The 17,657-nt window shown below is 38.9% G+C and overlaps 1 protein-coding gene across 1 annotated transcript; it reads right to left on the minus strand.

Annotated features, from left to right (window-relative positions):
* Positions 1-7,649: 7,649 nt before the first annotated feature.
* LOC135230193 (olfactory receptor 4C3-like) lies at positions 7,650-10,803 on the minus strand. The gene has a single exon (XM_064279146.1). The coding sequence runs from the start codon at positions 9,448-9,450 to the stop codon at positions 8,533-8,535; it is 918 nt and encodes a 305-aa protein (XP_064135216.1). The 5' UTR covers positions 9,451-10,803; the 3' UTR covers positions 7,650-8,532.
* Positions 10,804-17,657: the final 6,854 nt, after the last annotated feature.

Raw genomic sequence — 17,657 nt, forward strand, 5'->3', positions numbered from 1 at the left:
AGGTCATCCCTGATGTCTTGAAGCATTCTGTATTTTAGTTTTTTTACTTTCTGCATCTGGCAATTCCAGGATTGTCTCTTCATTTGGGAAATATTTTGATTCTTTAATTTGGGGGGTTGTAGAAGCAATCATGGTCGGCTTCTTTATGTGCTTTGATATCGACTGCTGTCTCCGAGCCATCTATAGGATATTGTAATGATTTATTTTATATTTGCTCACTGAGTCTTATCTTTTTTTTGTTTTCTTTCGATATACTTAGATGGGCTACTAGATTGTGCTGTCTTGATTGTTGTAGCCTTTGAATTACTTATGTCCTATTACCAGCTGGTTTGGGCTGTTACCAGATATATAAGCCTAAGAGTCCTTTCACTATTCTTGAATAGAATCAGGTTAGGTGTTCTGATTTTGGGTCACCAAATGTGTGGTATAGACTGTCACCTATACAATTAGAGAAGTAGTCGTGATAGTTGCGTGCACCAGATTGTAGTAGCAGCAGACGTTCACACTCCGGGGGGGGGCAGGATGTTGATAGCCTTCCCCCACGTGCCAGTGAGGTAGGTATGTCTCTATTCCTAAAGCCCTTTGGTGGGTGGGCTCTGCATCTGTACTTTAGGCACCCAATGCATGTATCTCTAAAGATTGGTAGGTGTCAGTATCCTCAGACCCCTTTGGCAGGTGGCTAGGTGGTTTGGGTGGAGCTTCAGCCCTCAGTTCCCCGTCCTGTGTCAGTGAGGGCTCTGTTTAATAGGTAGAGATATCAGACCTGGAAAACTTGCCTTTCCAGTGATCTGCTAAAATAATTATAGTCAGATCTCTATCAGAATTGTCTTTCCATTATAATAGCCACCTTGTTCCCTGTAGGGATACAAGCCAAAGACTGTGGATCTCATATGCTTGGCTGGAGCTGGTTCTGTATTTTTATTCCAATTTAGGGAGCTCAGGGAAGGAATTTTTCGTCCCTGGGTTTTTAGTAGCTGCTTCTCTCAGGCCAGGAGAATGGGTTAGGAAAAGAAAAAAACAACAAAAAACTTCAGAGCACTTCACTCCCTTGCCAGGAAATTCCAATGTTAACAAAGCCACCTGTGGCAGGGAGGGGAGGGATAGTATAGATAGGAGAGAGTAGCACCCAGCCATATAGACAAAGTTACTTACCTTGCTTGGTGATGACTTTTTTATCTGAGATTTCCGAGGAGCCAGGGGCTTGTAGCCTGTGTGCGCTGGCTGGGTAGAGATTGCCCCTGCGGGTCATGCCTGCGGCTGGTGTTTGTGCTGTCTCAGAAGCCATCGTCAGCTCCTCCTCTCCCAGTCCAAAGCCCAGCACCAAGTTTCCCCTGCTGGGATGCAGCACTCCAGGCTCCAAAACCAGTCACTGCCTCCTGGTGACTTCTCCTGTCAGCCGTGTCCTTGTGCTGCCTGCCTGCGCTGGCTGGGCTTCCCCCGAGGTCACTTCAGGGGTCTAGAGCTGCATCCCGTGTTTGTGCTGTCTCAGGAAGCCGTGCTCAGCTCCCCTGTGCCCAGTCCAAAGCCCGGCGCCAAGGTTTTCTGGCTGGGACACTGGCTCCAGTCTCCGAAAACAGTCACCCCTTCCCCATGGTTGCTCTTTCTCTCATTAGCTACATCAGTGTGCCGCCTGCTTGCACTGGTTGAGTCTCTCCTGAGGTTACCCTAGGGGGCTAGGAGTTAGGGCTATGTCTCGTGCCTGCCCCGTCTCAGCAAGTCGCAATCAGCCCCGCCACTTAGCACCCGGGAACTGCGAGAGCTTAAGGTTGTGGCACTGGAGGCCCGTTCCAGAGGCGGTAACTGCTTCAGGGTGCAGCTTTTCGCTCCCCTATCACTCAGATCAACTCTTTAGATCTGTGTTTGATGGTCAGAGTTCATAGATTGTCATGTATGTGATCGATTCACTTGTTTTTCCAAGTCTTTGTTACAAGAGGGATCTGAGGTAGCTCCTACCTACTCAGCCATCTTCGCCCCGCCTCCCGCATCACAGTATTTTTGAGGAATGCTTGGTGGATTCGAACTGCCAACCTTCTGGTTAGCATCCATAGCTCTTGACCATTATGCTACAGCAGCACTAGGTAATTAAGACACACAACAAATATTAAATATTTTTGGAACAGATTGTTTTCTTTTATGTAATGAATGCCTTTCTGATTCTCAGTAAAATGGACTACACCTTCTTGTTGACTTAGGTGATAAATCACAGGTGTCTTCTCTGTTTACAATTGTTCTACAGTAGTTTGGTGCAATGGTTAAGTGCTTGTGTTCATTTCTCTCTTTTATATCTCAAAAGAGATTGGCTTAAAACAACTTAATTTTGTAGATTGAGTCTTGCCTCATTAACATAACTGCCACTAATCCTGCCTCATTAACATCATAGAGACAGGATTTACAACACATAGGTAAATCTCATCAGATGACAAAATTTTGGTCAATCAGACAATACTGGACGTCATGGCTTAGCCAAGTTGGCAAAATTTGGGGGGGGGGGAACAATTCAATTCATTACAGTAATTGGGACAATTATATAGATCAATTAGGCAAATAAAACAATTACTTTTGTTTGAATTACACGTAAAAAGTGAGACTATTGGCTATTCCATGTAGGGAAAAGATAAACAGGTTGAGACTTAGGAAAGCTGAATTCTTATCCTTAATCTACCACCATCTGAATGTGCAATTTTGTAAATGTCTGTTTCTTTTCTCAATCTCAGTTATCCTCATTTGCAAAATGAAAAGAATCTACTCACTGACCCATCCATCCATCCATCCATCCATCCATCCATCCATCCATCCATCCATCCATCGTCTATTATCTACCTACTTATTTTTTTATAGATCACATTCTGGCCTCCATGTGTTTAGATTCTCAGAAAATTCTCATTATAATGTATGAGTAGGTTATTATTCTGCTCAGTAGGCAACATGGTCCAACTCTTTTCAGAAACTTCTGATTTAGGAGAAATCTTAAATTAGAGAATGTAATGGAACTGAAACAGAATAAGCTGGCTTTTAGTTCTACTGCTTAGTAGTTATACAACACCAGGCAAGTGAAACAAAACATTCTGAACGTAAGCTCTCCCCCCTATGAATTAGGAATAACATACTTATGGGGTTATTTGAGTTTAAATGTGAAAGTGCCTTGCAAATACTAAATGCTCAATATATGATACAAAAAATAAAAATCAAACCTATTGCCATCAAATTGATTTGCCTAATGGTGACCCCATATATTACAGAGTAGAACTTCTGAATAGGGTTTTCTTGGCTGTAGTCTTTACAGAAGCAGGTCACTGGGCCTATCTTCCATGGAGCTGTTGAGTGGGTTCAAATCACCAACCTTTAGGTTAGTAGTCAAACGAGAACTGTTTATGCCAACCAGGGAACTACTTAGTTTTACTAACAAATTTAGGGTGGCTTAGAAATACTATTTGACAAGGGTAGTAATGTGTTATTAGTTGACTTGAAATAAATAAGTATATACCCATTGCCTTCGAGTTGATTTCGGCTCATAAAGAACCTACAGGACAGAGAACTGCTCCATAGGGTTTCTAAGGAGTGGCTGGTGGATTTGAACCACCAACCTTTTTGTTAACAGCTGTAGCTCTTAACCACTGTGTCACCAGGACCCCAAATAAGTATATAAGCAGTTCTAAATTCTCATTCTAAATTCTCCTGAAAGGGAAGATGAGAAATTCTCAGAGGAAATAGGGAGATAGGCATAGATCAAACCCCTAAGTGTTTTTTGAATCCAATCTTATGCCTCCATGAGTTAGGATGAGAGTCTTCTTAAAGCCTGTGTTGATACATAAATATTAAAGAAGGATCATGCTAACTACCTAGGTAAGGTAAGTTTTTACATGAGAAGTCACAAGTGATCAAGGTCAAGAGAAAGACTTGAGGCTAGAGAGACTTGAATTAGGTCTTCAGACCTGCTCCTCATTAACCACATGTCCTGGGGTAAAAGGCTAAATCTTTTGTTGTCTCAATTTTTCAATATGTAAAATAGAAGGAATAAGTTTCCTACTATACATAGTGCTTTAAAAAAAATCAAAAGAGGTAATCTATGTGAAGTGCCTTGCACAGTGCCTAGCATATAAGAATATAAAAAGCAATCAATTAATATTAGCTTTTGATCATTGCATGTAATAATAATGTTTAACCTTTACATAGAACTTTATAATTTATGAAACATTTTAATATCTCCTATGGGGAAAGCCGGCTTAATTTCTTCAGTCCTTTGTTTTCTCAGGACTCAGTCTGAGATTGCAAAAATGGAAGTAGAGAAAAGAAAGAAGCATGAGAAGGTGATGGAGGCCAGTGGACAGCAGAGATCTTTCTGGGGATGGGGAATGCTGAGCAGTAAGGTACAAAAAAGTGGGATTGAAGGGGAGGGCATCGGGGAGTGAGAACACTTGTAAGTAAATCTATATATTGATGCCAGAAAATTAGATGTGACATTCACATTAAAACAGTAATCATGTGACAAATTTTGCCTCTATCTACTCTATGCCAAAATTAACCATTAATTCTGGTGATAGTGGTGGTGGTGGTGGTGGTTATGTGCGTGTGTTTGTGTGTATGTGTGTGTTTGGAATAGCTTGTAATCACTTTGATAGAGAAGAAAAAAAGATTCATGCTGGGTGTTTAAAAACCTTTCATAAAGAAGAAGAATATACAGAATGCCGATAAATGAGAGAAAAATGTGTCCTCATTCTTTTTGATAACTAGGTGTTTTGGGGTGGCACAGATACAGCCTCACAGAAAGAACACTATAATTTTAATAGTCACAGTCGTGTTATCCAATTTCACAGGCAGTAAACATAGATACCCCAGTGGTGTAGTGGTTAAGAGTTATAGCTGCTACCGAAAAGATCAGCAGTTTGAATCCACCAGGCACTCCTTGGAAGCCGTATGGGGCAGTTCTACTCTGTCCTATAGGGTCGCTATGAGTCGAAATCGACTCACCTGCAGTGGGTTTTGGTTTTACTCTTAAAAAATTCAATAGCTGATAAAAGTAGTTGACATTGATTGTGTACCTACTTTGGGCCAATTGCAGAGCTAGTAGTCTTGTCACTCTCACAGCCATACTTCAAGCTAGTTGTCCTCATTTGACAGAAAATAGTAGAGGGGTTCAGAGGCTAAACACATTTTCAGAATTACCTTTGTTAGCTCTTTATTTCAGTGTAAGACTAGGGGTATGACCTAGTGACTAACATCAAAAAACTTCCTTACCCTCTCTCTATCTTAGTTATTTTATCTACTAAATAAAGATAATAATAGTGTATGACTCAATATTGACAAGGATTAAATGTGCTTGGCATTTGAAAAGCAGTCATGTAAAAGTTAGCCATGTTAATCATGGCATCTGTACATGAAGTCATCTCAATAAAGAGCAATACTATCTTTCAGAGGGTGAAGTCCAAAACTTTGGAATAATTTTTACCCTTCTTTCTTTCTGACACCCCACATCAAATCCATCAGCAGGTACCATTGAAGCTACCAGCATAATATATCTACCTCCACTACTCCCATCCTGGTGCAAACCACCATCACATTCCTGCTCAATTGTTACAATATCTTCTGTGTTTTAAATCATAATTTCTACCCGTGGTAAAAGAGGATTAGTGTGTGATGTAACACCCTTCTTCAGGTCACATCTGTGATTCGGTGTAAAGGGAGTTTCCCTGGGGTGTGACCTGACAACCTTTTACCTTACAAGAGATGAAATGAAAGGGAAGCAAGCAGAGAGTGAGGGAACTCATACCTGCAAGAAAGCAGTGCCAGGAGCAGAGCATGACTTTTGGACCCGGGGTTCCTGTGCAGAGAAGCTCCTAGTCCAGGAGAAGATTGATGACAAGGACCTTTCTCTAGTGTTGACAGAGAAAGTCTTCCCCTGGAGCTGACACCCTGAATTTTGGGCTTCCAGCTTACTAGACTGTGAGAGAATAAATTTCTCTTTATTGAAGCTATCCACTTGGGCTATTTCTTTTATAGCAGCACTAGATTACTAAGACACTTTCTAAGTTACCTAAGTGAACTGCCTATAGAAATAGTGAGACCTGTTTAAGATCATGCAATGAGATAGCGGCACAGTGAGAAAGAAAACCCATGTCTACCAATCCTGAATCTGATGTTCTTAACCACCATTGTGTTTCAGAATCATAATAGCCTTGCTAAATATAGTTACATCATAGAGTTCTCTGACTTCTTCAGTAAAACATACGATACCCACGAGATGGAACTCTCTGTCAAAACAGGTAGCTATAAAGACAACTATGACATACATTTGTCTTGTGGTAGCAGACTTCATTTTTGAAAAGAATCAGAAGTTATTTGCAACAAACTTTTATGAGTTAGGTAAGTTGTTTAGCTGAGAAGTCTTCCTTTGATCAACTGAGGAGTAATGATTTCTCTTTTCTTATAAGCCTAATGCTTAAGCCATCTCTGAAAGCAGTTTGCTAGATGAGTCTCAGATATATACTTAACAATGTTAGATTCCAGTAACTAATTATATAGTGAAATTTTAATAATGAAATTGTTATGTTACCATGTGCTTTTGAAAAAATCTGCACTTAATTACCACTAAGGAGTCCTGGTGGCCCAGTGGTTAGGAGATACAGCTGCTAACCAAAAGGTCGGCAGTTTGAATCCACCAGCCACTCCTTGGAAATGCTGTGGGGCAGCTCTAATCTGTCCTATAGAGTCTCTATGAGTCCAAATCGGCTAGACAGCAATCTGTTTGTCTGTTTTTTAAATGATTTTATATCTAATAAAATGTCACTTCCTACCACATATGGAGCCCTGGTGGAGTAGTAGTTAAGAAGAGTTTGGATGCTAATCAAAAGTTCAGCAGTTAAAATGCATCAGTCGCTCTTTGGTCTATAGGGTACTGTAGGGTCGCTAAGAGTACAGCATCAACTCAACGGCAATAGGTATCACATACAATAAAAAAGAAAAAAATGGTTTTAAAAAAACAGGCCATAACTAAGTACCAGCACCAAAGAAGTATACATATAATGAAAAGTTCACAGGATGTGAAGTGAGAATATTTGAGCTCAAGGCTGACTTATTTGTTCTATGATCTAATTATTTAAATTTTACAACCCTGCCCATTTTTTTATCTGTAAAATAATAACACTAACTAAATTTCAGTTTTATAGGGTCATTGTGACCACAAAAGGACACTTTAAAATTTCACATAGGTTTAAATGCAATTAATTTTTATTACTGTCAACTTTTACTCAACAGAAAAAGAAGCCCATATAATTTTAAACATTGGTATATTGACAGTGTACTGAGAGAGTATTTTCTTTCTAAACTGTATTCTGCACTCTCCTAGATACCAGTAGGGAATACAGGTTCTGAGTGCCAACAGCTTACACATGCAGGTCTATTATACAACTCTGCAATTAGAGAAGAGAATTTTCCATTTGTAACAAAACAAGAAAGGCTTTGATAAAATTCTGCCTTTGATTCTGATACCATCTGAAATGGTGGAAAGAACGTGGGAATTGGAATTAAAACAATTAAAACAATGCAAATAGCACTGACTCGGACTTTGGGCTGATCATTTAGCCTCTTTTAACTTTATTTCTCTTCGTCTGTAAAATCAGAATAACTGTTGCAAAGTGTGGTGTGATGGATGACTTTTGTGAGGACTTAATAGCCTTGGTCTTGTAATCCCTCCCAGGAGATTGGTGCGATTGAGTGGTGGGGTAATTATGGCCCACCAAAGGGATTGGTCAGTTTTGTCATCCTGCTGGGCTTGAAATCAGCCACCCCAGAGGGGGAAAAGAGAAGATCCCACCACTGCCAGGGAAGAACAGCCAGAAGCCAGCATGCCCTTTGGACCTGGGGTCCCTGTGCTGAGAAGCTCCTGGAAGCAGGAGACCAACAGAGAGAGTGAGCTGTAACCCTGAAGATGGTGAGAAGCAGTGGCAGAAAAGACCCAGCAGGAGACATCCAGCAGCAGGCAACCACCCGGTGGGTTTCCAGGCTCATGGAGAAAGTTGAGTGCCTTTGGGCATATGTCTAAGACCAGGGAGAGGTGTGCCTTTCAGCACAGCTGTTCTTTATGGAAGCACTGTATATTGAATGTTCTTGGGACTGAATTGTAACTGTTACTTCCCTAATAAACACCATAATAGTGAGTATTGTCTGTGACTTCTGTGTGGCCTTTGCAATGAATTATTGAACTCAGCAGAGAAGTAGAGAGTGCCATAGGAGGGGCAGCTGGTGTCAGAATTAGTAAAGATGGTAGAGAGAGGAGGCATGTCTGACTTCCATGAGGAATCAGGCTTGGGTTGCTAATTTTGATTCTTCTTCCTCCTTGTGAAGATAGAGGAGGTCAGACACCACCTCCATGCCATTCTTGCGCAAAGGTTCTATGGAAGTTAAGTGATATATGTGAGAAAGAGCTACATATATATATATATATACTCACACAAACATATACATTTTTACACATATATGTATGTAACATAAAACAAAATGTAAAGATTATGATAGAAATACAATCTTCATGCTGGGTCATTTATTATCTGAAATTACATTTCTTTTCAATAATATTTTGATGGCATTTTTTACTTCTGCATTCCTTACTGTGTAGATAATGGGATTTAACATGGGAGTGACAAGAGTATACAAGACAGTTATGGATTTATCCACGGAGAAGGTGGCTACTGGTCGCATATACATAAAAATACAGGGCACAAAGAACAAGACAACAACAGTGATGTGGGAACCACAGGTAGAGAGGGCCTTTTTCCTCCCTGCAGAGTTCTGAGTCCTCAAGGAATATAGGATAGCAACATAGGATATCGACAACATTACAAAGGATATTACACAGATTACCCCAACATTGGTAGCAACTGAGAGACCAACAAGGAAAGTGTCTGTGCAGGCAAGTTGTATCAGAGGAAAGACGTCACACATGAAGTGATACATGATGTTGGGGCCACAGAATGGGAGCCAGAAAGTGACAAGAATCTGTCCAATAGAGTGGAAAAAACCCACTGTCCAAGACACCCCCACCAAAAGGCAGCATATATGGTGGTTCATGATGGTCACATCGTGCAGAGGTCTACAGATGGCCACATAGCGGTCATAGGCCATGACCACAAGGAGGGCAACCTCAGAACCACCTAAGAAATGTTCAGTAAAGATCTGTGTCATGCAGCCTCTGAAGGAGATGGTTTTTGTCTCAGAGAGCAAGTCAGCTAGCATTTTGGGGATTATGGAAGAGGAGTAGCAGGCATCTATCAAAGATAAGAAGGCCAGGAAGAAATACACCGGGGATTTCAATGTCTGACTGTAGATTATGGTGACCACAATGAGCAGGTTTCCTGTAACAGTGACAATGTAGGTGATAAACAGAACAACAACTAGAATTCTCTGCATCTGAGGATTCTGTGTAAGTCCTATTAGAATTAAGTCAGTCACATTCATCCTGTTTTCTTTCACTTCAGTGCTGATGATGAACACAGATATTGGGATTATCCTATAAAGACAACATTTTTAATAGCAGGGTGATGAGATTTTGGGTTTGCAAATAAGAACAAAGCATTTTAAAAATACAAACTATTTTCCTTTACAGTATAAAAGAAGAGAAAAAAATATGCAATTTCTATTTTACAAAAAGATTAGAACCATTGAGGCTGTCTAATCCAGCTTTTTCTGTTGGTGCTGGAATGTCATCTACAACATCTTGTGACAAGTGGTCACTGGGCATTTGCTCGAGGATATTCAGGCACAGGGAGCTCATCATGTAATAAACCCAACTCCTTCTCAGCCAGCAGGAAATGTTAGGGAACTCATCTACGTGTGGGTGTGGAGCCCTGGTGCCACAACAGTTAAGCACTCAGCTGCTAACCAAAAGATTGGCAGTTCAAACCTATGAATCACTCTGTGGGAGAAAAGACCTGGCCATCTGCTCTCATAAAGATTTCAGCCTATGAAACCCTATGGGGCAGTTCTACTGTGTAATATAAAGTCACTATGAGTAAAAATCAACCCCACAGCACACAACAAAGACAACAACACATACACGTAGAAACACACACACATATATGTATATATATATATATATACCTGTATATGAAGGGCCCTGGTGGGGCAGTGGTTAAGAGCTTTGGCTTCTAACCAACTCTTGGTTCTTGTTTTACACACTGTTGATATACAGATTAAGATTAAATCACCTCACTCTTCCATTCAAAAACCGTTTAAATAAGCCACAGAGAAGGAAAGCTGTATCTGCCTTCTTCACCTCTTTATCCCCAGATCTACTTTAATGTTTGAACCAGAGTGGAGGTCAATAAACATTAATTGTACAAATTTAAGTTGGAAGACAATTTACTTATTTCTACCATGTTCTCTGTTTTCCAAAATAGGAATGCTCACCATCTTACCTAGGAAAACAATTTAATAAAGTGTTGGAAAGTGAGCAAGATATACTCCTCTCGGCCCTTCAGGTCTATTCTCACTCTTCTCTTCCATGGCGGGGTTCCATGGTGTTTCTCAACCAGGCCTCCTTCTTCTCTGGTCAACAGGAAGTACTAGATGAATGTTAGAGGACAGGGTGTGAAGAAAAGAATGTCAGGGTTTATTCTCCTGGGCCTCTCCCGTGGTTTATCAGTAACAGGGTACCTTAAACTAGGGTCACAGGTCTTGTTGGATAGGCGTCTCCTACTTTCATATTTCCTTTTGTAATCATTTATTCTACTCATTCCCTCAGCCATAATTGTGGCAATGGTTTCCTACTGATAGCTAGGCCTGGAATGCTTTATCATCATCCCTAATTAATTTCCCTTAAACTTTTTCATACATCAATAAATAATCTTCTTTAATTTTTTTTTAATCTGCTGTTTTGAGTATGCTGTTTCTTGTGAAGACTCCAATGGATATAGAAAGTTTGCACTTTTTCTTTGTAAATAATAAAAATAAATGGAAAAATAGTTTTCCCTTTATGTAATTTTATGTTATTTCAAAATAATCTCTACTTCTTTTGATGTATAGCTGCTAAAGAAATTTAGCTTCTGTGAGGAAAAAACTGTGAAAGACTTTGAAATATCAAAAGATTCCTGGCAGTCTTCAATGAAAGCTATGTGTTATCTATAGCACTCCCCTTGGGGCTACATGGTTCTATGAGGATTATGCCTTTCACTGTCTTTGAGATATTTTATAACTCTTCGAGTTATTGAAAACTGATAACACAAATAATTCTTGTCCATAACACTGAAAATGTTGTCTGATGGAGGTTCAATTGATTTCCCTCAATCATTGTGGATCAAGTCAGTTTTGCATCTATTTGTAAATTCATTACACATCCCTGATTGAACAAATGTGCTACACTGGAGTCTCCTTTAAATGGATTACAACATATTCCTGGTTCATTCATTAATTAATGTGTTAAATAAAAACTTTGCCATGTGTTCATTTTAAATTTGTATGAGAGCCATGATTTTATCTTTTTCGGAAAAGTATATGTCTTTGTATATTAGAATTACTTAGAGAGTAAGCTGAAAAACTCACAAAAATCAAGATTCTCTTTCTCTGTGTTACTGCATCATGAGTTTTTCTGTTTTATTTTAGTGTAGGGGGGTAGTTTTAATCAATTTATAAAATCTCTTTTTGAGATTTTGAAGTCAAAAAGAAACAAGATATAATATTAAGGAACATTTTATCAGTCTGCCGAACTCCACATCCATACAAAATTAGACAAAATGAATATTCTTATTAATGAAAATAAAACCTGTAGAGTCTGGGGAGAAGGACTACCTAATGAAATATAGCTTTAAGCTCCATTTAATAAGTCATTTACCAAATATTTATTAATCATCTACTATGTGCCCAATACTCTCAAAATTTGAAAGATAACAGTGAACAAACAGATAAAGCCTCTACACTGATGTAGCTTACATTCTAGTAAGGGAAGACAGAAAGTAAGCAAATAAAACAGATAATAGATAGTATTTCAGGTCATAATATCTGCTATGGGGAAAATTAAGTAGGGTAATGGATATTTGGAATCTGGGGGTAGGGTGTTATTTTCTATAAGGTAGTTACAGAAGGCTTCATTGAGAAGGGAACATGTGAACTAGACTAGAAAGAAGTGAAGAAGGATGCAAGAAGACATCTAAGGAAAGAACATTCCAGACAAAAAAATCAGTAAGTGAAAACACTCTGAGGAGGGAATGTGGTTGGCATCATTGTCTAAAGGAGATCAGTGTGGCTGTAGAGCAATGAACAAGGACTGATAAGTGGCAGGTCTGATAGGGCTTTGTAGGATCATTTTAAGGGGTATGAAATTATTCTAAGTGAAAAACAAAGCCATTGAAAGATTTTGCACAGCAAAATGGCATGGTCTGACTGAATCTTAGAATTGATCGCTCTGGCTACTGTGTGGGGAATAGACTATAGAGGGGCAATAGTAGAAGCAGGGAGATGATTAGTTAGGAGGATATTGTAACCATTCAGCAGAAACGTGATGGTGATTTGCACCAGGATGGGCTTAGTGGAGGGAGATGAATGATGAAGGTAGCTGCAGTAGTATCTGCTGATGGACTTGATGTGGGCTGTCAGACAGAAAGAAGAGTAAAAATTATTCCAAAGTTTTGGACTTCACTCCATGAAAGACATTGTTGCCCTTTATTGAGACAACCTCAAGTACAGATGCTGTGATTAACACAGCTAACGTTTGCTTGGGTGCCTTTGAAATGCCAGGCACATTTAATCCTTGTATCAATATTGAGTCATACACTATTACTAAGATAAGAAGAGGGTAAGGAAGTTTTCTGATGTTAGTCAGTGGTTGGTAACCCTAGTCTTACACTGAAATAGAGCTAGCAAAGGTAATTCTGTAAAATGTGTTTAACCTCTGAACCTGTCAACTATTTTCTGTCAAATGTGGTCAATTAGCTTGAAGTATGGCTGTGAGAGTGACAAGACTACTAGTTCTGCAATTGGCCCAAAGTAGGTGCGCAATCAATATCAACTACTTTTATTGAAATTTTTAAGAGTAGGGTATGTTTACTGCCTGTGAAGTCCATAACATATAACTGTGACTATTAAATTTACAGTGTACTTTCTATGAGGCTGTATCTGTGCAACCCCAAAACAAGTACTTATGAAAACAGATGAGTACACATTTTCCTCTCATTCATCTGCAAGGTTTTTAACCACCACCATGAATCTTTTTATTATTATTATTATTCTTTATCAAAGTGATTATAAGATATTTCACATACACATGCACACATGCATACACCCACACATGCACATCACCACCCCACCACCAGAATTAAGGGTTAATTTTGGCATTGAGTAGGTAGAGGCAGATTTTGTCATATGATTAGTGTTTGAATGTGAACGTCAAATCTAATTTTCTGACACCAGATTTACTTACGAGGGTTCTCACTCGCTGATGTCCTCCCCTTCAATCCCACTGTTTTCTACCTTATTGCTCAGCATTGCTCACCCCCAAAAGATCTCTACTGTCCACCGGTCTCCATTCTCTTTTCATATCTCTTTCTTACCTCTACCTCCATTTTTGTGATCTCAGCGTGAGTTCTGAGAAAACGAAGAACTAAAGAATTTAAGCCTAATTTCCCCATAGGAGATACGAAAATCTTTCATAAATTATAAAGTTCTATGTAAAGGTTAAATATTATTATTATATGCAATGATCAAAAACTAATATTAATTGATTACTTCTTATACTCTTATATGCTAGGCACTGTGCAAAGCACTTCACCTAAATTACCTCATTTAAAATTTTTTTAAAAGGACTATATACAGTAGGACTCGACGGCACTGGGTTATATACAGTAGGAAGGCTATTCCTTCTATTTCACATATAAAAAAAAACCCATAGGAAGGTTATTCCTTCTATTTTACATATAGGAAAATTGAGAAAAAGAGGAAGTTAACCATTTACCTCAGGACGTATAGTTAGTGAGAAGCAGGTCAGAAGATCTAATTCAAGTATCTGGCCTGAAGTCTTGCTCTTGACCTTGACCCCGTGTTATCTGCCATTTAAAACCTTACCTAGGTAGTTAGCATGACCCTTCTTTAATATTCATCTAGCAAAAAAGGCTTTAAGAAGACTCTCACCCTAACTCATGGAGGCATAAAATTGGATTCAAAAAACACTTAGGGATTTGAACTATGCCAGTCTCTGTACTTCCTCTGAGATTTCCCAATGTCCCTCTCAGGAGAATTTAGAACAAGAGTTTAGAACTACTTATATACTTATTTGGGGCCGTGGTGGTACAGTGGTTAACACCTACAGCTGTTAACAAAAAGGTTGGTCATTCAAATACACCAGACACTCCTTGGAAACCCTTTGGAGCAGATCTACTCTGTCCTGTAGGGTCTTTATGAGTCAACATCAGCTCGAAGGCAATGGATAAATACTTATTTTTTGTTTGTTTAATGTCAGTTAATAACACATTGCTACCCCATCCAAATATTATTTCTAACCCACCCTAAATTTGTTATTAAAAGTAAGTAGGTCCCTGGGAGTCGGAATCGGCTCAACGGCACTGGGTTTGGGTTTTTTGGTTTAGGTCCCTGGGTGGTACAAATAGTTTTCATTAGACTACTGACCTAAAGGTTGGTGGCTTGAACCCACCCAACAGCTCCATGGACTGGTAACTTCCTTCTGTAAAGACTACAGCCAAGAAACCCCTATGCAGCAGTTCTACTCTGTAACTCATGGGGTCACCATGAAGTGGAATCAAGATGATGGCAACAGGTTTGATTTTGATTTTTTTGCACTTAGTATTTGGAAGTCATTTTCACTTTTAAACTCAAATAACCGCGTAAGTATACTTTTCCTAAGTCATAGATGGGGAATCTAGGCTCAGAATGTCTCATTTCACTTGCCCAGTGCGGTATAACTGCTAACCAGTAGAACTAAAAGCCAGCTTATTGTGTTTGGATTCCATTTTGTTCCCTAATTTAAGAGTTCTCCAAAATAAGAAGTCTCTGAAAAGAGTCGGACCATGTTTCTTATTCAGCAGAGTAATAACCTATTCATATTACATTCCAATGAAAATTTTCTGAGAATTTAAGCACACTGAGGCCAGAATGTGACCTATAAATAAATAAGTAGATAGATAATAGAAGGATGGATGGATGGATGGATGGATGGATGGATGGATGGATGGATGGATGGATGGATGGGTGGGTGGATGGATGGATGGACTGGTTGATAGGTTAGTCAGTTGGTAGGTAGGTAGACAGATTCTTTTCATTTTGAAAATGAGGAAACTGAGATTAAGAGAAGAAAAAGACATTAACAAAACTGCACATTTAGGTGGTGGTAGATTAAGGATAAGAACTCAGGTTTCCTGACTCTCGGCCTGTTTATCTTTTCACTATGTGGAATAGCTGATAGTCTCACTTTTTACAGAGTAATTCAAACAAAAGTTACTGTTTTGTTTGCTTAATTATCTATATAGTTGCTTCGATTACTGTAATGGATTGAATTGTGTCCTCCCAAAATATGTGTCAACTTGGCTAAGCCATGATTTCCAGTCTTGTGTGATTTTCCACTATTTTGTAATCTGATGTGAATTTCCTATGTGTTGTGATGTTAATGAGATGAGATTAGTGGCGGTTGTGTTAATGAGGCAGAGCTCAAATACAAGATTAAGCTTTTCTTAAGCCAATCTCTTTTAAGATATAAAAGAAAGAAGGGGACAGAGAGACAGAGGGACCTCGTACCACTAAGAAAGTAGTGCCAGAAGAAGAGTGAGTGTTTGGGCCTGGGATCCCTGCATTGAGTCCAGCAGAGGATTGATGATAAAGACCTTTTTAAAGAACTGACAGAGAGAAAAAGCTGACACCTTGGTTTGGACTTCTAGCCTAAAAGACTGAGAAAATGAACTTCTGTTTGTTAAAGCCATTTGCCTGTGGTAGTTCTGTTACAGCAGCACTAGATAACTAAGACAATTACCCATGTTGTTTCCAAGAGAGACCTGCCTTTTGGGAAATGAAGATGTTGAGATATAATAACCAAATATAGCTTTGAATTTATTCTATAGGATTTATCGTATAAAGACAAATCACAAAATATAAAGATAAATGATTTGGAATTTTTAAGCTTCCATTTTCCACACATATTAAGTCTGTCTCTCCATCTTTTCCCAAGCCAAGTAAGTTAAATGGGAATGTGAGAATAATCTCCCCTGTATCTTTCAAGTATGTTTGGTAACCTACAAACACAAGCTACATATTATAGGCAAGAATGGATAATTCAGAAAGCAGAATCAAAATACCAAAGGCATTTTGGGGCAAGATGCATAGAAAAATCACTACCAGAAGTTCTGGACAGATAACCAAGAATCTGGAAATAACGTGTCTAAATAGGTTTTCAAAATTTCTACGGAACATCCCTGCTGCACACCTCTCATGTTTCCCATTTTTGAACATAAGTGTATAAAGAAGTTATTCCATACCTGTCAGAGCATTTCACACTGGGGTAGGGGAGGAGCACAGATAATGTATCTATAGTTCATAGGTCTTCAGATTGAACAGTACTAAAAGAGTTGTGTCCAAGGAACCACACCTCACGAGCCTCAACCCCACTTGGATGTAATTTAGATGATAAGATGCTGAACCTTAAGTCAAAACCTGTTACTGTAATTGGATGAGGGTTGAGAGAGGGACCTTGGGAAAGGGGACGGTGAGTGTGTTTTTCTTGTGGGGGGCATGCGCATTGTTGTGTCCAAAGGGGAGATTTTGGCATATTTCCATCACATTATAGCCTGTTATATATGCTCTTTCAGAATGTTGACATTTCCTCCTTAAGTGGTAGAGTCCATGCCCTTTCTACTTGAAAATGGAAGGAAATATATGACTCTGGACAAATAGAACATGACAGAAGTGATTCTATGTGACTTCCAAGGTTAGGTAAAAAAAGAAAATGCACTTCTACTTTGCTCGCTCTCTTGACACACACACTTTTAGAGCTCTGATTCACCATGTAAAAGTCTTCATGCTTGAGACACCATGCTTGAGAGACTATGTAGACAGACCACATAGAAATAGAGGGAGATGCCCAAACAGTGCCAGTTATTTCAGCCATCACTCTTCAAGACTTTCAAGACCAGGTACCAGATACATGATAAAGAAAACTGTTAGATGACCTCATCCCCAATCACCTCTGATTTTAGTCTCATGAGAAACCGTGAACCGTATTCATGACCTAGAGAAACCATCTGGAAATAAAGTGATTGTTGTTGTTTTCAGCAACTAAATTTTGGAGCAATTTGTTACACAACTACAGCGTCTATCTGAAACAATACACTAATTTAAACACTATAGATTTGGCTCATGGATAGACAAATTGAAGAAAATAGAAATTCAAGAAACAGAACAATGGATCTATAGATATTTTATATATAAAAATGATGATATTTCAGTATAGTATGAAATGAAATGGTAATTCAATAAATGGTGCTGGAAAAATCTAGTTATCCTTATCCATATTTCCACTTCAAACACAAACACAAGCTTAAAATTCAAGCTCTATATGGATTAAAGAGGTAAATGTGAAAAAGTAAAGCTTTAAAACTTTTGAAGTAAATTATCTTTTTAAACTCTGAACAGGGAAGTACTTTGAGAAGTAGTTGCAGTGGACTTTCGTTCTG

The sequence above is a fragment of the Loxodonta africana genome, unplaced genomic scaffold (assembly GCF_030014295.1).
Source record: "Loxodonta africana isolate mLoxAfr1 unplaced genomic scaffold, mLoxAfr1.hap2 scaffold_85, whole genome shotgun sequence".
Taxonomy (NCBI): Eukaryota; Metazoa; Chordata; class Mammalia; order Proboscidea; family Elephantidae; genus Loxodonta; species Loxodonta africana.